The 18,496-nt window shown below is 50.5% G+C and overlaps 7 protein-coding genes across 7 annotated transcripts; 4 read left to right on the top strand and 3 right to left on the bottom strand.

Annotated features, from left to right (window-relative positions):
• Nucleotides 1–339: 339 nt before the first annotated feature.
• On the top strand, nt 340–2,422 carry M430DRAFT_97978 (hypothetical protein; the record flags this gene model as incomplete). The annotated part of the gene is made up of 3 exons (XM_024870085.1): nt 340–375; nt 781–2,051; nt 2,221–2,422. The coding sequence occupies 3 exons, from the start codon at nt 340–342 to the stop codon at nt 2,420–2,422; spliced, it is 1,509 nt and encodes a 502-aa protein (XP_024722926.1).
• Nucleotides 2,423–3,775: 1,353 nt separating this feature from the next.
• M430DRAFT_135236 (hypothetical protein) lies at nt 3,776–7,484 on the top strand (the record flags this gene model as incomplete). Its single annotated transcript, XM_024862396.1, has 4 exons — nt 3,776–4,647; nt 4,697–6,372; nt 6,438–6,614; nt 6,676–7,484. The coding sequence occupies 4 exons, from the start codon at nt 3,776–3,778 to the stop codon at nt 7,326–7,328; spliced, it is 3,378 nt and encodes a 1,125-aa protein (XP_024722925.1). The 3' UTR covers nt 7,329–7,484.
• A 289-nt stretch (nt 7,485–7,773) lies between these two features.
• M430DRAFT_25847 (hypothetical protein) lies at nt 7,774–9,431 on the bottom strand (the record flags this gene model as incomplete). The annotated part of the gene is made up of 3 exons (XM_024865308.1): nt 7,774–8,128; nt 8,182–9,128; nt 9,195–9,431. The coding sequence occupies 3 exons, from the start codon at nt 9,429–9,431 to the stop codon at nt 7,774–7,776; spliced, it is 1,539 nt and encodes a 512-aa protein (XP_024722924.1).
• Nucleotides 9,432–11,158: 1,727 nt separating this feature from the next.
• M430DRAFT_116492 (hypothetical protein) lies at nt 11,159–12,947 on the bottom strand. The gene is made up of 2 exons (XM_024861635.1): nt 12,295–12,947; nt 11,159–11,877 (listed from the first exon to the last, which is right to left on the bottom strand). The coding sequence occupies exons 1-2, from the start codon at nt 12,544–12,546 to the stop codon at nt 11,380–11,382; spliced, it is 750 nt and encodes a 249-aa protein (XP_024722923.1). The 5' UTR covers nt 12,547–12,947; the 3' UTR covers nt 11,159–11,379.
• An 84-nt stretch (nt 12,948–13,031) lies between these two features.
• M430DRAFT_56750 (hypothetical protein) lies at nt 13,032–13,796 on the top strand (the record flags this gene model as incomplete). Its single annotated transcript, XM_024868633.1, has 2 exons — nt 13,032–13,046; nt 13,091–13,796. The coding sequence occupies 2 exons, from the start codon at nt 13,032–13,034 to the stop codon at nt 13,664–13,666; spliced, it is 591 nt and encodes a 196-aa protein (XP_024722922.1). The 3' UTR covers nt 13,667–13,796.
• A 973-nt stretch (nt 13,797–14,769) lies between these two features.
• M430DRAFT_16818 (hypothetical protein) lies at nt 14,770–16,898 on the top strand (the record flags this gene model as incomplete). Its single annotated transcript, XM_024863532.1, has 5 exons — nt 14,770–14,895; nt 14,952–15,078; nt 15,135–15,235; nt 15,750–16,150; nt 16,241–16,898. 5 exons carry the CDS (start codon nt 14,770–14,772, stop codon nt 16,896–16,898), a joined length of 1,413 nt encoding a protein of 470 aa, XP_024722921.1.
• Nucleotides 16,899–17,414: 516 nt separating this feature from the next.
• On the bottom strand, nt 17,415–18,119 carry M430DRAFT_48499 (hypothetical protein; the record flags this gene model as incomplete). The annotated part of the gene is made up of 1 exon (XM_024868003.1): nt 17,415–18,119. The coding sequence occupies one exon, from the start codon at nt 18,117–18,119 to the stop codon at nt 17,415–17,417; it is 705 nt and encodes a 234-aa protein (XP_024722920.1).
• Nucleotides 18,120–18,496: the final 377 nt, after the last annotated feature.

Here is an 18,496-nt window from a genome sequence, read left to right as displayed (position 1 = left end):
CCCCATTTATCGATCGGGTAGAGGTGCCCCTTTCCGGAGTATAGTACTCCGCCGATTTGGCCGTCGGCCAACTAGACCCCCCTGTTGATCAATAGGAGAAGCGAGCCACGATCGCCGACGCGTTGTTCTGTGCCTCACTGCCTCTGTATACCAGGCCACCATCAAACGGCAAGCGGCAATACCGTGGCAATGGGAAATGCGGAGTGCGAGGCTATGGAGATAACATGTGAAGTCGTCGACCTATCTATGAAGCTTGGTACGTTGATATTTAATGAAAGCTTCCCGTCTGCCTTTGATTGATTCAAAGCAATTCGCTACAAGATTCGATAATTCAATATCATGGCTTTTGATCTAGTCGTTGTGAATGGCATAATTGTATGTTGCATTTTATCTCCTATCACTAGAGTTTTGACGCTTTGCATTGCTTTATGGTTTATACTCTCCAGCAGGGACTGAGCACGGAAACGACAACTACAAAGTTGTACCTTGAGAACCCCAGGAAGTCTTCCTCCGAGATTTCATTGTATCATTACGATTGAGGCTAATTAATATCATTGCTTGTGATCTTTCCTGTCCTACATTTTCAGCTAAGCCTCGGCGCCGAGCTATCAAGTGACAGCAGAAGAGTGCAGAAGATAAAATGCTCAATACAAAATAGGTTCGAGGAAAGGAGTCACCTCAAAAATCGATCAAAGAGGGCTTCAACCCATGAGCGCATAATAAAACAACCTGAAACCGCTACAGACTTGTCAGAATTGACTTGATGCTAACTTGATATAGGTCACGGCCTCCGATGTACTTCCTCTCGGAATAGAAATCGGTATCAAAGATGGGAAAATCTCCTGCCTTGGATCTTCACTCCCTCGGGATGCCAACACTCAAATTATTGATGCAAAGGGGGCCTATGTGACCCCAGGAGGCGTCGATTCCCACGTCCACTTTGCTCAAGATAACTGCCCAACAGGCGATGACTTCACCACTGGCAGCCGCAGCGCGATCGCTGGAGGGACTACTACAGTTCTCGCTTTCGCATCTCAAGAGAAGTCAGAAACCAGTGTTATCCCAGTGGTCGAAGAGTACCACACAAAGGCCACGAACCAAAGTTACTGTGACTATGGATTTCATCTGATTCTCACGAACCCCACCCCTGAAATCATGCAAAAGGAAATGCCTCTCATGATCGAACAAGGCATCACAAGTGTCAAATTGTATATGACATACGAACCTATGAAGCTTGGCGATTCCGAGCTTCTCGAGGTCTTGATGTCAGCTCGAAGCCTGGGTTTTACAACCATGGTCCATGCCGAAAACAGTGATATAATTTCGCTCATCACCGACCGTCTCGAAGCTGCTGGTCACACGGATCCCTATTTCCATGCCATCTCGCGCCCACAGATCGCGGAGAACGAAGCAACATACAGGATCATCTCTCTGGCTGAACTGACAGACAGCCCGATTTTGATTGTCCATATGAGCTCGGAGATCGCTGTGAAGCATGTGAGGAAGGCTCAGACACGCATGTTGCCAATCCACGCAGAGACCTGCCCGCAATATTTGTTTTTGCTGAGTGAGAGACTAAAGGGTAGTCACCACGACGCATTCGAGGGCGCAAAATGCGTTTGCTCCCCTCCTTTACGCCATGACCCTAAGGACCTCGAGGCCATGTGGCGCGGCATAGCGAACGGAACATTCACGACATTTAGTTCGGACCACGCACCGTCGTCATATGACCACCCTAACGGGAAGAAGCTGGGACTGAAGAGCGGTATTATGCGGTACAGGGACATTCCTAATGGCGTACCAGGAGTGGAGACAAGACTACCGTTGTTATTCAGTTACGCTGGTTCAGACAAAGATTCGCGCTTAGGTCTGCAGAGGTTCGTGCAGCTCACAAGCTCGGACCCGGCGAAGCTATATGGGCTAGATGGAACGAAAGGGAATATTGCTCCAGGGTACGATGCCGATTTGGTTATTTGGTATCCAGAGGAAGACTTGAAGGACGGTGTGAATATTGAACAGAAGATGCTGCATCACGGAGTTGACTATACACCGTAAGTCTCAACTAAAGAGTAAAATGTCTCTTAAGACGGCCGGCTTCGCCAGTTGTGAAGCTATGCTTACCCCCGAGATGCTGGTGAACATGCCTCACGGCTCATGGGCTATGCTCGACAATTCCCATCCTATCTTGATCCAACAATTACTGATCTTCCGGTACTTTAGGTACGAGGGAATGAAGGTCAAGAACTGGCCAAGGTACACCATTTTAAGGGGCAAGAAGGTTTGGGATAGGGATAACGGAGGTATTTTGGGAGGTATGTCAGATGGGAAGTTTTTGAAAAGAGGCAAGGGAAAGATTGTTGTTGGGAAGACCGGCGGAGAAGTAAATGGTATGCTGGCAGGAGAAAGAGATTACTGGGTTTAAGGCTGGTTCAGAGCCAGTACAGAGTAGAAGGGGGTTGGAAATAAACATAAAGGCATCTCGGCATCTGTGACAATTTTGACTTACCTGGGTCCCGGTACGAGAAATAGAAATAGCTCTTGCGAGAAAAAGGTTGCACATCTGTAGAAGATGAAAAGTCAAATTCTGGCTCAAAACAGCACAGCGATACGATATTCAAAATCAGAACCGCCGTTGTCACTAAACATAGTTGAGCGGTTCGGCTGGGAATTTGCCTCAATGGAGAGATGCATCTCCATGAGCCCTTGCGAGTTGACCATGTTCCTGGTAAGATGTCAAATGCAGGATTCGTCAAGCGGGTCCTTGACTGTCGAGTCGTAGGATTAAGAACACAATATAACGCAGTGGAAAAGGATCAATCATGACATCCACAGGCATCGAGAGAAGTGCAGGTCACGGGATCTTATCGAGCGAATATACGCTCACGTGATGAATTACTGCCCCCAGCTCCGGGTCACTATATATGAAGATTTGCTCAACAGCAGAAACCTGGTCAAACTCAAACGTGGAGAATTTCCAAAATAACTACTCTATCACCATTATTTGGCGTACATATTGCAGACTCAGTGGTACGCTCGGTAGTATATAGGCTACCCGTTATTCTTATCGCGACGAACTCGACCTTGGCCGCACAGGAGAACCGCGTCGGATCATTGCCCGAGAATTAGAACCGTCTTTCGATGGAGAATTACAGGATCGCGCCGCCGCCGCCGCGTGAAGGCATCCCCGCACTTGATCTGCAATCGGTTTGGTCTGCAACCTTACCAGGGACGTCGACCATGGGCGGGGGACATTGATGGCTCAAGTTTGAGCTGCGTCCTCTATAAATGGATCATCCATTCTTGATCCAGAACCATCGAGGTTAAGCTCGAGCACAAATGGGTACTGATAGTCTACGATATCGTGACATCCCACGGCAGAGAGCCCGCCCGTCGTCACGGCAAGCTCAAGTGGGTAATGGATCTCCGGCCAGCTTCATCAATAGCATCGCACTTGGATTGCGTCTTATCGCTTGCCCCGTAGTCTCAGACCGGGGCAGCCCTATGGCCTATCAAATTGCTATCTGCTTCTGCTTTATTGTGTTTGTGGGCTGGGACCAAGAGTTGATGGCCGGATATACAATAGATATCTGCCTCGGTGATAGGTAGTGTGAAACTAAGAGGGGAGAGCTCGATTCCATAGCCGTCTTCTCTAATCCCGATATCAAGTGATGATAGCGTTTTAAGTCTCAAGATTCGCCCTCAAAGTTCTTTGATTCTCCATTAAGAAGGGCCAAACTTCAACCTCTGTCTCCCAAGGCTCTTGTTCTTCTTTAAAATGGCACCAGCATTGTTCGAATCTCTACCCCCTGGGACTGTTTCTGCCAAAGAATCCGTGTCAATATCATCTAGTCCTCCCAATACAGAAGCTTTGGCTACAAGATCCGTGCCTATATGCTCCGATCCGTCCGTTGTTCCATCAGACAAAGCCTCCAAGCGAACGAGAGACCTTTGGTGGTTGCATGGCCATCCTCATTCGAAACGTTATTCTGATCCAAAACTTGTTAGCCTTGGAGCTCTCATCAGACATACTGGCCAGGTATACAAAGGACAAAAGGGGTTTCTGTATCCTGTCTGTGCAAAGGCCACTACCCCATATCATTCTCTGACCTGGGATGAGTTCGACGCGGCGACAGAGTCTATTGCGTTGTCGTATGCTTCTCAGCTTCACTTAGAGTTTGAAAGGGCAAACGAGATCCAAAAACAGCCAACGATAGCCCTGCTTGGGGCTGGGAAGTCTTTCGAGTATTACTGTACTCAATTAGCTCTACAGAAGCTTGGGGCGAGAGTACTTCTACTGGCAGAGTCCAATTCCTTGAGTGCGCTACACCACCTTCTCGAGAGCTGCGAAGCCTTGGCTGTGATAACAGACTTGAAAAACTCAGGTGTGGACACGAATGGCCTTCGGAAATTGCATATGATAGATGCTATACCTCAAAATTCCAAAACGCAGTATACAGAAGTGGATGCTGTCAAGTTCCAAGATGTTGGAGATGTGTGGGAACGTCACACCTTCATCATCCATTCATCAGGCTCCACTGGCATGCCAAAACCGATTGTGCATACGAATAGGAGTATGATGCTCATTGCCAGGATGTATCGTTTATTCCAAGACTTTGAAATAGAGAACTGGTTTCTCTTATTTCCCTTGTGAGTCCAGCACTTATCAATGTCTGTTCTAAAGGGGCTGACCAGTCAGATACCACATTGCGGGCATTTCGATTGCGCTTTCAGGTCTTCCAAATGGCCAGATCGTATCGTTCCCGCCTTTGTTGTCGCCATATACTTCCTCGTCAATATTTACCGCATGGAAAACGCTATCATCAATGGGCCATCCCGTCGATTGCGTTCACTGTGCTCCCATATTGATCGAAAACATGTATGAACATATCGTGGATGGCGGAGGCGACTTTACTCCCTTGGCATCGCTCAAACTTCTCCAACCTGGCGGAGCCGTCTTATCAGACAGCATAATCCAAGATCTAATTGAGCACGGCGTCAATGTCAAGTCAACTTATGGCAGTACTGAGATTGGACCTCCTTTTAGGTCACTCCCCATGCCAAGCAATAAAAAGTGTTACTCATTTCGGAATCTGTACCCAGACAATCCGTTCCTCAAAATGGAGCAAGTTGGAGAAGGGTTGTACGAATGTGTCGTATATAAGGGGTTTGAACTAGCAGCAAATCTATGGGATGGGAAGCCTGATGATGAGCCATTTCGGACCAACGATTTATTTGCTCAAGACCCACCTGGAAGTGGCTTTTATGTTCTTCAAGGTAGGAGAGACGATTTTCTAGTCCATTCGAATGGCGAGAACACTAATGCTGGGGCACTTCAACTTGAAATTCAAACAAGTTCGAAAGTTATCAAAAGTGCATTAGCTCTTGGCCATTCACAGCCTTGCGTCAGCCTATTAATCGAGGTTCATGAAGAGTACGATCCAAGATCCCCTGCGACAGAGGAGCTCGTCTGGAAGACAGTTGAAAAGGTCAATGCCGAATATCCTACCTACTCACAAATCATGCGGCCCATGATTTATATTCTTCCCAGAGGGAGCACTCTCCCGGTTAGCCCCAAGGGAAACGTAAAACGCAAGGAAGCAGAAAAGCTTTACGCGTCTGATATTGCACGACTCTATGGGGATATCACTTCTGCTTCGACCTCAAGCTCGTCATCCCAGGAATCCCTCGTGGACTTCCTGCGCAATCTCTTCGCGAGATTATCCGGGGTTCCAGTCACTAACATCTATGACTGGACAACTATCTTCGACTTGGGCATCGAGTCTCAACTCGCGCTGGACATCCGTAGCTCTCTATCCAGACGTCTAGGGAAACCCGTCTCCCTAAACACAATCTTCGAGAATCCCTCCATCTCCAAACTCCTTTCGGTCTTCGAGACCACGACTAGCTCCTCAAAGTCCGAAAGCACACAGAACTCTTCCACCCAAGTTATCAATCAGATGATTTCGAAGCTGGAAGCAGAATTCAAGACCTGGGCTCCTCGATCCTCGACCACCTCTCATCCTCATGACGATGGTGAGATTATCCTCTTGACGGGCTCTACGGGGTCCCTGGGAACTTCCTTGCTCGAAACATTTTCTTCCTCTCGCCAGGTGACCAAGATATACGCCATGGTCCGCGGTCCTGACCACGTTGCTAGAGTGAAGGGTTCCCTGGAAAGGAAAGGAATGGATCCTTCTATTCTGGACGGAGGAAAGATAGAAGTACTGAACTTTAGCATGCAAGATCCACTTCTGGGGCTGGATATCGACACATATCATAGATTAGCAACGAGCGTGACAACGGTGGTGCAGAATGCGTGGAAGATGGATTTTAACATGGGCGTTGAGGAATTCGAGGGAGATTGCATCAGAAGTGAGCTCCTGCCTTCCTATCCCCTGTCCAAAAAGAGAAGAGGTCGAAGCTGACTCTAGTGATAGGTACGATGTCGTTGCTCCGCTTTTGCTACGCAGGAAGACGGAAGAGAATGGTCTTCATGAGCAGTATCAGCACTTGTATGGGGCCTGGGCAGACATATTCCAGTGTTCCTGAATTGCCTATTGGAAACGACCCCTCAGTAGCCCAAACCACCGGCTACGCACAAAGTAAATATATCAGTAAGTTCCCTTTCCCCAATCACTCCCATGTCTCAACCGGTCTAACCAAAACCCGCGTCAGTCGAAAGAATAACCCAAACCGCCTCCCATCCCACATCACTAAACATCCCCATCCTCCTTCTCCGCATCGGCCAACTCTGCGGCTCCTCCCTAACCGGCAGGTGGAACACGCAAGAAATGTATCCCCTCTTACTCGCCACCTCCTTCCACCCTCTCATGCGATGTCTCCCCTGTCTCCCGCCACCATCCCCCATCTCCTGGCTCCCCGTCAACATTGCCGCTCACACCATCACCGAGCTTCTCTTCTCTTCCTCTTCCCCTTCCCCATCATCATCCACCACAGAAGCCGCATACCGCGTGCACAACATAACAAATCCCACACCCATCCCCTGGACCTCACTGCTCTCGATCCTGCACGCGCAACTCCCCCCTTCGTTCCCAATCGCGGACCTGCCGATCAGAGAGTGGGTGACGAAGTTGCAGAGCTTGGCTGATGATGATGGCGTGGATGCGAAGCAGGTCCCGGGGTTGAAATTACTGGGTTTCTTTGAGGGCATGGTGGAGGGGGAGGGGGAGGGAGGGAGTGTGGTGTTCGAGACGGCGGAGACGAGGAGGTTGAGTAAGTCGTTGAGTGAGTGTGGACCTGTGTGTGAGGAGTGGATAGCTGGGAGTTTGGAGGCGTGGAGGAGGGAGGGGTTTATTGTCATTCCTTAGGTCTTATTTTTTTCCCCTTTCGCTTTACTTTGCTTTGCAGTCACGATTTACGATATTTCATAAATGACGTTTTTCAGAGAAATTTGGAGATCTCAAGGCCGTTGTATAGCGTTTTATATTCACGACGAGGATATCGCGCAGAAGGTATACTGCAATACACAGAACAAGAGTACATTTCCCAGAACCCGGTATAAACAGCTTTGTTTCCCGTAGATCAATCGATCCATCCCGAGTCCCACCCAAACAGAAAACATCCACGTAAGTTGCTCCTTGCACGCCGCCTATGTGAACGCCTCAGAACACCCCCCAACGCGTGTATGCACAGCCCCGTCGTTAATTCCCCCAATCCTATCCATATTCATCAATGCCTTTGTTTCATGAGCGTTGTTAAGGTGTCCAGCCCCCAATTTTCTCTTTTTTCCGATTTATGAATTGTCAAAATCCTTTATTCAGGAGCCGCGTCGTGTTGCGGTCTTGTCCGAATCCGAAGAACATCCCTCAAGTGTCCTGTTAACCGTGCTCCCATGTGTGTCTCCTCGCTGTCCTGGGCGTTCCCCTCACGCCGGGATTGTTCTCGTAAACGCCGAAGTGCGGCGATGCGCTCCTCGGGTGGTGCGTGCCGAAGGCCGGCTAAGTCGAACAACCGTGTAACACCCCGTCGCTGGTGCGTGTCTGCTTCGTGCTCGCCATGATGTTCAGTGCCATCATCGGCACCTTCGTGGGGGAAGAGGGGAGGTGGAAGCTCGTCATCCTCAGCTCCCTCAGCCCCTTCAGGTTGAGGCGGTCGGAGATCATGACGACTGGTTTAGTTATTTAGTATGCGTGACTTAAGAGAGAGAAGAGAGAAACATACCATAGTGGACAAGTTCCAGAGACGTTCAACAGCCAAGGATCAATACAGGCAGGGTGGTATTTGTGATTGCAGGGCAGCACGCGAACATCTTCGCCTGCAACGAAGTCTTCTGTACAGATGGAACAGCCCAACTCAACTGGTGGTACAGCATCTGGCTCTTTACCGTTATTAGTCGACGCGGCATTTGTTTGTGGCCCCAAGCCAGACTCCACTTCCGTTGCGGTTGGACGCTCCTTCGGTTCCGCGCCGGTTTCTGCCACAGCGACTACCTCAGGAGGAGCGTGGACACTCGCGTTCCCATCCTCGAGTTCGATATCCCTATTCCCTGGCTTAAGCGGTTCGGGGTCGCCAAACTTAACAATTGGCAGGGTCTCGAGCATTGCCCGCGCAAGTCCCTTGGCTCGGCTCTGCCGTGGTCGACCCGTAACACCAGCAGGACGAGGGCCATATCTTTCTGGATTCCTATAAGCTCGGATAGCTCCAGTCGCAATGATTGTGAGGAACAGCAGTGTTATGACTCCAGTAATGCTGTAGAGGATGCTCATTGCGACTGCGGTAGTGGGGGCCGGCCCCCCACCAGGGTTATCTCCGGAAGGAGGGTTTCCCTGTCCATTCGCCGTGGAATTCGACTGAATAATCCCACCTAGTACATCTGTTGGGGGTTGCGATCTAATCGTGTCGTAAAGATTGCTTGAGTCTGAGGCGGAGGTCATGGAGTAGATCGAACCGTATCCAAAGGAACCCGTCAAATTGCACGCCCGAGCTGTAAGGCTGTACAGCAGGATAGCCTTTGGTCTTGCATTCGCTACAGCAGTTACTACTTGTGAAGGATCAATGAAGCCGCCATCATTGCCCGTATCGCAGCTGATGTACGCAATATCAGTGCTGGTGATGTTATTCTCGTTAGTGGGATCTGCCGATTTGAGGTTTCCAGAGATAGTGATCGCCTGCAGAGACCATTAGTGACATTCAGCGGGGTGTACACAGTTTGCATAGACGGGAAAGGTACGCACAGCAACAGATGCAGCATTTTGTCCCATGCCAACGGCGGCTGTGAGCGGTACAATCTCGAAAGCCGACTGTCTCTGGGCGGGGGCTCCAGTCAAGCCCAGCTGGGTCGCCGAGCCACTCTCTGCGGGCGGTAATGTGGCATTTGATGGCTGGACTGATTGAGCCGTGGCTAGAGCCGTAAAGAAGAGGAGGAGGACGGACAGGACATCCACGATCCGGGCAACGGTCGACGTCGCCATTCTGCCAGAGAGACGAAGGAGAAGGGAATGGGGAACAATTGTGCTCGTACCCGTCCCTCACATATCCAGACGTGGGACCGGACTGGGACTTGCGCGATGAACGGACTAAGGGAGAAAAGAGAGAAGAGAAGAGAGACGAGAGACGAGAGGGATTTTGGACAAGACGTATGACGTGAAACCCAGGTGTTTGGGAGAGGTGAGCCGTGACGGAAGCAGTTTAGCGCGGGACGGGATGCGATAGCTGATACGGTCGACGGTCGGCGGTCGGCGGCACAGAAGTTGTTGACCTTTTTGTCTTTTTTCCGCCGGTATAAATGTGTTAAATATGTGTAAATACAGTAATCACAGGCAATGATAAGACTTCCATTTGTAATCAGATCAGGTCTGGGCCAAGTTGTTTGTAAATCTAGTTGTCGAAGGTGAGATAGATGGATGTCCGCCGTGCGGGCTGCTTCTCGAAGAAGTACTCGGTGGGAGGAGGGGGACCATTGGACGGGATCTACGGAATGGACGGAGAGATTCGAGCATCTGATGGCATCTGATATAGTAGGTTCTTCGACTCCCGTGTTCCTGTCCTTTCTTCCTTGTCTTGTTGGTTGTCCCTTGTCTCCCCTCCACATCCCATCCTGAGGGGGGCCAAGAGGGAGAGCCGAGGACGATGGGCCACTCACACGCGGCTCTTCTCCTGCCTTGTCTCTCTGCTCTGGCCTTCTGTTCTCTCTGTTGTCAGCTTTGAGTTACATGTAGATCTGGAATCAGGGACTTGTCATCAAGTCTTGAAGATTCTCTGTCATGATTCAGAATCAGTCTTCGGAATCGTCCAACGCATTACTGTAGCCGTAGGTAATCAATCCTCCGCGTGAGAGACCGCGTGAGACCTCCTCGTCAGCCCCCTCAGCCCCCTCCCATTACGAGGCCCGCATCCCGTTTCCCCCCTCTTCCATTCACCTCGAGCTTCTTTATTCCTCCGCATTTCTATTCCTGCAATCCCTACCCTATGAGAATCCTTCTTCTTCTCTTCTTTTCTTGCCCGCGAACCATGAGCAGCCACGTGAGAACAGCCACGGCAGCCATTTCTGGCTGTCGGTTCTTCTCCACGTGATGCGCCCTCTCTCCAAGGGGCCCTTGTCTCGCTCCGTCATAAGTCCGCAGATCTCAGCCCGGTCTCACTCTTGAAATCCAAATTCAGCCCACCTTTGAGAGATAGCACTGTCAATTTTTTTTTTCTTTTCTTTCAAAATTTTCCCCTTCTTTTTCTTTTAGTCCGAAGATGGATTCTCTACCCTCGCTTGCTCTACGGCATCTGATCCAAAGTTGAGTTTAAGTAGCTGAGATGTAGGTAGGTAGTTAATTAAGTCCATGAAGCGACTCCTGCTCTGTAACAAGGCTACGCAACCCATCTCTCTGGGTATCTGAACCGTCGAAACTCATAGCAGACTCATATACAGATACATCTCCTGTATAATCCATCATGAAATATTATGAAATATCGTATCCCTACCTAATCCACTATCCTGTGGAATAAAAAACAACAACCGGAAATAGAGGCGCGAGCGACAGACTACAGTACTTCCGAGCAACCTCCGCTCAGAAGCAAGCCGGCCGACTCCAGACAATCGGCTAGGGATACATGGACCGGAGAAACACCAACTCACTGTCCGGTGTCCGATATAAGATGTCTACTTTGTACTTACCGACGTGTCGGTCGTGGGTGACGTTGGTCATGTATTGTTGTTTGAATCAGACCTTTCTCCTATATATGTGTAGATATAGAATGGCAGGGCATAGAATGTCGCATCATATTTCCCAAGTACCTAGAAATAGTTGATCACTGAGATGCTTCCAGTAATAGGGCGATATGCAAGAGAGTCTTCAGCTTTGTTGGATTTTCGCTTGGTGAATATCGCTCTCATGGCACGATCTCAAATCCAGCCACACAGAAGCGTCCTCAGATTTCCTCCATGTCATCCAGGTCATCCAGCACAGGGAAGTCACCAACTTCCACCCTCTCGGGTCTCACAAAGACGCCATGTTTGGCTGCGCCTCCATCGGTAGCCGTCCCCCAATACCTCTTCCCCTTCAAACTCCCATCGTTCTTCCCCACGGGCTCGTCCAGCCTCACGCCAACCCATTTCCCTATGCCGCCCGGGATCTCCTCCACCTCACCGACGTACATGATCTCGCCTCTCTTCTCGTCCTCCCCGCCAACCCGACACCGCTTCCCGACCTCGATACCACGATGCCGGATCTCCGCCTCGAAGGCTTGGATTTTGGCCTGCTCGAGGGTGGGCGCCGCGGGGTCGAACCGTCCCAACTTCTTGGCTTTCTTCCACGCGAGGACGCTGTCCGTCTTCTTCTCGTACTCCTCGGGTGGCATCTCATACTTTTCTGCTTTGGAGACGTCGGTGTAGTTGGGTCGCAGCCCTGGGGGGCGGGTATCGGCAACCTGAAGAGATAGGTATTAGAATAGTTGCTATATGAACTTGGATGATACGACTGTTGGAAGTTTGGGTAGAGAGAGGCAGGCAGTCCTATTTCTGGATTTCCATCGTCCGCCCGAGTGAAATATTCAAAACGGAAACCAATATCTGGTGAGAGAAGCCACCCCGGGCTGGTAAATCGTGTATCAAAATGTAGACATCCTCTCCTTCCATCTGTAATTTGAGCACCCTAAACATCCCCCTTTGAAAAGAGCTTAAGCAACCATATTCAGCCGCGGGTCTTGTCACTTGATGCAACACCAGCGGCTACCAAACAGACCCCTGACATAACAGGTGGGCTGGTCAACTTCTACGCAGCCGTATAAACATACAAGAGTGTCAAAACGTGTTTCAGACGATGACCGATAAAGTTTGGGACTCACATATATCTCTGCATAAGGCACTAAAGGGAACTGAGCAAGTGAAGTGTTCTCCTCATCGATAGCCTCAATGGGGACTGGCGGTTGGCCAGGGCGCCTCAAAGAGAGTTTCTGTGATAGGGGAGGGATCCCGGTCACGAGCTCGAGCTTTGACTTGAGCTGGCCGATGCTCCATGAAGGTGTGATTCGACGCTCAGAACCGGAGTTTTCGGACGTGATCTGGAGGGGAATATCCCCTGCTGTCTGCATGCTCATCTTTGGGGTATAGAGCGATGTCTGATAAGGACCCTTTGTGACTTGAGGTTTCAATATTGATACCGAAAGACCTGTCGTGATTGGCTGTTGCCTGGTGATTTAAATGGCCAAACCCTTCCGGGATCCTGAGAGGGCTTCCTCGTAAGAAGTTCCTATATGTCCTGCGGATGAGCCAAACCAGGCACGGATGGTAGTTGGCAAGACTGATATGGTTGAGGCTCAAGATGGGGGTTCCCTCAAACTTTCAATAAATCCCGAGAGCGGCTGATCGTAGAGAATCACCGTGCGTAGCCTGTGGAGGCGAGCGAACAACCTCAAGTTCTTGGGAGGATGAAGATTCCTTGACGATTCCAAGTCCCAGTCACGTAAAGGGTATCAGAACGCGCACAGGTTTAGTTTCGCGGTGGTCGTCACGAGAGACCTCTTCAAAATCCGAGTTCTCCTGGCTCAGCCACAGGACCCCTAATTTCCAATGCACCAGCCACATGTGCCACCAAAAGGTACGATTAGGTAGGTATCCGACCAGATACTGATCGACGGCAAGGTCAACGACATTCATCACTCTCTTACAACACCTTACAACTCTAGAATCCCGTCCGGCCATCCCGGCTTCCCTTTGCCCTCACAACTCCACCAGTTCTGCCCAGGACAGCCAGGGAGGTGTTGCTTGGAGGAGGGGCTTCTCAGTCCAGTTTCACCTTCTGGCGCTTCTGACAGAGGAAGTATCCAAGCTCCCGCGGGCCGCGCCATTAGTCAAGCACCGTTTGCAGATCAGCCTCAAGGGAGCCCTCTATTGGATATTGGACAGAACGGCCTTCAGCATGGACGTCCGGTCCATGCGAGTTTGGTTTTTCCAGAATCGATACAATATCTGCCTCACCGCTCAAACAAACATGGGTCCCGACACGCCTCTTCCAAGTTCCAGCCCTGTGGAGGTGGCCGGTCGAGAGTTCGGAGGGATCTGAAGAATCTCTTGGTTCACAAAGGCAGAAGAAAAGAAAGGATCCCACCCAATTACGCTGTGATCCTTCTCCAAACTCCAAAAGGTTATTGCAAGCTTGCACTCCTGCGGATGGCTTCCTATTGCTTCACCGGCGGCTTGGGCATGCTGAAGGCATAACAATATCAGCAGCCATTCGGATGACAATTCGTTAACAATTTGTTTCGCATGGTTTCAATTGTGGAGTTTTGCTTTTCCGTCCCTCCCTCCGCGGTCCCTCACAACAATTAGGATTGTCCGTCGAACAAACGGGCAATGCTCATCACGGCTCTGAGCAGAGGCCCATGTCCTGGCTATTTGACATGTCACGTCCGACTGGCATTGCAGATCGATGCGGTTGAGATGAGAATAATGTCAGGATGACAGCACAGCACAGTTGTAAATACTGCGAGTCGCTCAGACTAATGCACGGCATCGCTTGAGCGGAGGGGCCATTGTCAAAAGCTGTGCCGCAACTAATGCTGGCGACTCGAGGTATCGATAATGTATGTCATTTCACAACTTGGGCTAAAGTTTTCTTCAGGCCCAAAAGCTAAATCTTGCATTCACCGCCATCGTGGAGCCTCTCACAACTGAGATAGGGAGTCGTAAGCCGTTTCTTCTTATCGTGTTGTTCGCAGTAGCAGGGCCATGTATGATATGGCATATCCGCCAATGTGCAGCATGATGTACTCTGCCTGACTCGAATTCGAATATCTCAAGGCCCGTGTTGAAGCGCAGCTTCACCTGTCGGGTGAAGATTTACACCGCCAGATGTGAGGTCCCGCGACTTTGTCAATGGGACAATGAGCAAGCGTGGCTTGATTGTTTCTTTATGATGGCTGGCGGGGACTCACCTCAAAGCCCTTATTGCAAACGGCGGAGCCTGTGGCTGTGGAATTGGGCCATGGACAACGCAACTACATATGGCTTCTGCTTAGGCACCAAGTCTCGTGGCTACCCAGTTGCGCCCAGAAAACGGCCATTATAGATGTATGAGGCTCCTTTACGATGTATTGCAAGCCACCAATAGAGCAGACCAGTGGCGCACACGCCTCTTATAATCGCCCGCCTCGATTACTCGAGAGGATCGTGGTTCATCGACAGCCCTCCATGAGGAGCTGCATGCCATGGAGATCATTCACCATGATCCCGGTTTCCTGGAGTCGCTACCCACGCAAACCTGACCGCCAGTTCGTCGGCTCAGGAGGCAAGCCTACGCTGTAGATCTGAAGTGTTTGGCAATGGTGCTAGCCGGGCAGATGGAACAGGACCCGTGGGCCATGAGTCTCCGCTTCAACACCACCAGGGCTCGTTCCAAAGTATCAACTACTACTACCACGACTACAGACGAAAGTGCAACGATAGATGTATGTGATGTCCGCACCGCGCACAGACATCCGCCTAGAACGACTGAGGGTCGAAGGGGTCGCACAGCAGAGGATTATATAAGAGTTTCAACGCCTCCACGCCCGGTTTCAACCGCCTCCCCGTAACTCCTGTTGTAACTAGGCCATTGTTGAAGAAGCCCAATATAGCAAGCATATTTGCAGGTTCATGTTCATGCATGAATTCGTGGCCGCGCCCTAGTTACTCACCTCCACACCAGCTACACCCCTGCGGACTCCCCCACCATGGATATCCCTCTACCGTACTGCGCACGCTCCCGACAGTCCGTCCAGCCTCCAGCCATGCATCGGCTTGAAGATTGTAAGTTCGAACAAGTTCCTTGTATTCTCAAAGTCCATCAAGCATATCTGGACGTACCGTCCCGGTTGGCGCTGGCTTTCTCTTCTTCTCTCGTGCTTCCCTTGCGATTGGCCGGATTTCAGGCGTACTTTGCCAATCATCTTGATGACTGCCAATCTTCTACGCGAGCCACGCACTTCTCATATGAAGGCCTGAAATAGGAACGCTGTCCTCATCAGAGGTGGCTCGAACCGTCTCAAGATTTCTTCTACCGGACACCCCAAGCCATCAGGTTAGAAAAGTCAACAGTCTTGTTTCACGTCACTGAACTCGTTCTATCTGGAAACCCGATCTTTGATTATCTGTATCTTGCAAACCTGTTAACAAGCCGCACGAGCAACCCCTCGCTCATTTGACTGTTGTCGACAAGGCCCTTGCAACACAGTGCAAGATCCGTGTGGCAGCAAGAATCTCTACAGACCCTGCTTTCACATCGCAGATGATCCGTCAGCCTTGACGGTATCGGCGACTACAGACCGTCATCGTGGATATCTCCCTCCTTCTTAAGGGCCCGGACTCAAATGAGTCCTCATCATCACCCACACACAAACATCATACCAGAGCATCTTCTGTCCCAGCAGCAAATCTACAACAGGGGCCACCGGCATATGCCCCTGCCAGCAGTGGCGCTGGTGGGAAGCGCAGCATGCCTGCTCATCCATCAGAGTCACCGTCTAAGAAACAGAGCAAGTGGTCTCCAGAGGAAGATGCTCTCATTATCGACTTGAGAGGTGGTGGGATGAAATGGGAGGATATTTCCAAGAGACTTCCAGGACGTAGTGCTATTAGCTGCCGCCTTCACTATCAGAACTACCTTGAAAGGAGAAGCGAGTGGGATGAAGAGCGCAAGAACAAGCTTGCAAGACTCTATGAAAGGTAATTAAAGCCTAACTTGCTAACCTATAGACAATCCACCTTGCCTGCTCATCTGTCCGCAAGACAACTGACTATTTATTCTTTTCCTAGATTCAAGCCAGAGATGTGGGCCAAAGTGGCGGAAGAAATGGCTGTTCCTTGGCGCGCAGCGGAGGCAATGCACTGGCAGCTCGGCGAAGCAGACATGGCCCGTCGTGCCGGCGTTGTTCCCTTCTCCTTGACCAGCACTACAATGGATACACAATCCCCAGGCCACCGATCCTCACCATCACGCGGGCACTCGCACAGCCAATCTCACTCTAGCGTCCTCAGCGGTTCTGGGTCAACTAGCTCGCGGTACAGTAGGCCAACCACTTCGCATAGTGGTTCAACCAACGTCGGCGCAAGAGGAGGAAGTGGGGGCAGTACGGCTCGGACGATTGCAGCAAGGAGAGATAGCACGCCAAGAACCGTGCCAGCTACTGGCCCGAATGATAGCTTATCATTGGCAGCTATTGGAGGTGGGATGCCGATGGGGATGGGGAGAGGGGGGACGATGTTACCAAGTGTGGCCGAGATGACTACCGGTGTTAGTCCCTATAACACGCCCGCCTATGCGATGTCGATGCCTATGGGAGGCGGATATTCAAGGCCCGGCCCGTTACTACCAGCAATTGGCATGATGGGCGGCACCCCTATCAGACCCGACGGTAAGAGGAGGGCAAGTCCAGAGATGGGTCAACGGGAGACGAGTCGAAGGAGACAGTAGGGTTCCGTTGAGGAGGAATGTGTTGCCAGGTGTAGCGTTTTCCCAGTCTGCTTGGGGGGTTTTGAGAAGGGGCATTGCATGAGTTACGACGTCCATTGATGACTTGCATTGCTAGCATGGGGTTCTGGTAGGACTTGGTGTTCTGGATCATGGCGGATTCCTTTCTGGGTTGTACTAGGGGGGATGTAAAATATACCACTGACTTTTGCAAACAAGATGAATTTGAACGGCTTCTTAGGTCCTAGTTCTTCAAAGCTCTTTAAGTAAGAAGTTTGAACTTGAGAGCTTGCCTTAGGATGGGCCACATTTCCAGGCTGCGGTCGTTCAATTATTGTTGGCTTTGACAAGTCGTAGTTGAGGCGATTCTTCCAAACCGACCGATTCTTTTCTTTAGCAAAGCTGAATTGCCTTTTTCCCACTGTTGCTGATCCTTCTGGAAGATTTGGCTGTTAAGTGCCAAGAGCAGTCGACCTACTTTGTCAATCCCATTGTGGAAAAGTGTTCGGGGGCTCCATATCAAGGCTTATTCCCAGGGTCCCTTTGACCAATCGCCCACCAATTGTCTTTTTCGTACCCCGACTCCACCACCTTTCCTCCAGCAGCAACGATGTCTGCCTCTAGTTCTCCGGACCGGTATAAATGGTAATATCTTTGGAACGTCTTCTCTGTTGAGCCATCCTCGTTTGGGTTCTTTTTTCCGGTTTTCATCACCCACGGCACCATTACATCTTGTTCATGACCTTCATCCCATCCTCGTCTACTATCTTTCTGTTCCAAGGCCCATGCATATATCAATGCTCTTCCCCCTTCATTCAAACATTCGAGGATTTCCCTGATGGCTTCCCTTCTTCGCTCAGGGGTAGACAGATGGTGCACCACAGCTATACTGATTGCAAAGTCGAACCTCCCAGCCTGGTGTGGGAGGGCCAGGGTGTCAGCTACAACAGCAGCATGCGGTTGATGCTGGGATGCGATCTTCACCAGATTTGTGGAGCGGTCACTACCGACTATGAATACATCGCGATTGACGGGAAGATATTTGCCATTGCCACACCCAACGTCAAGGCCAACTGCACCAGGGGGGAGAGATTGGAGAAACGACTTGACGATTGGCCAGGGTTTGTATCGGGTCGACGAGAAGTGCGATGCGATTTGTTCGTAAACTTGGTGGACGTGCTGCTCTTCGTACCTCTCTGGTTCAACCACCGATCCAGAATCCATAATGATTATGCACTTAGATATAATCTCCGTCGTGAGAAGAAGCTTTTGTCGTTCGCTACAGATCTGCAGCGGCAGCCCGAGACATCACGTCTGGACATCTCGTTTAGATATCTGCGTTCAGATCAGAAGTTTCGTTACGGGCGGATAAATGCGGGCCGTTAGACGCGCGCTAAACTCTATCGGTTGGCGGTGAGGGACGACCCTCAAAGTCCGCCTCGAAAAATTCCAGAATCATTCGACCTCTCTTCATATTCACTACTTCCGCGCTCCTTACAATGCTTACAATATCACTACAACTGCAACAATAGCACCCGCTCATTGTCCCATAGGTCCGTCCCAGAAGAGGATCTTTTGTGGTTTCTGGGAACCTCGGCAAG

The sequence above is a fragment of the Amorphotheca resinae genome (genome assembly GCF_003019875.1).
Source record: "Amorphotheca resinae ATCC 22711 unplaced genomic scaffold M430scaffold_3, whole genome shotgun sequence".
Classification (NCBI taxonomy): domain Eukaryota; kingdom Fungi; phylum Ascomycota; class Leotiomycetes; order Helotiales; family Amorphothecaceae; genus Amorphotheca; species Amorphotheca resinae.
Note: the sequence above shows the minus strand (reverse complement) of the source record. Positions and strands in the feature narration are given on the sequence as shown.

Excerpts from the sequence above, each read along its gene's own strand:
- M430DRAFT_116492 (XM_024861635.1), bottom strand. The coding sequence starts at position 12,546 with ATGAGCATGCAGACAGCAGGGGATATTCCCCTCCAGATCACGTCCGAA. Across the intron at positions 11,878-12,294 it reads TGCCTTATGCAGAGATATAT|GTTGCCGATACCCGCCCCCC; the intron begins GTGAGTCCCAAA and ends CTATCTCTTCAG.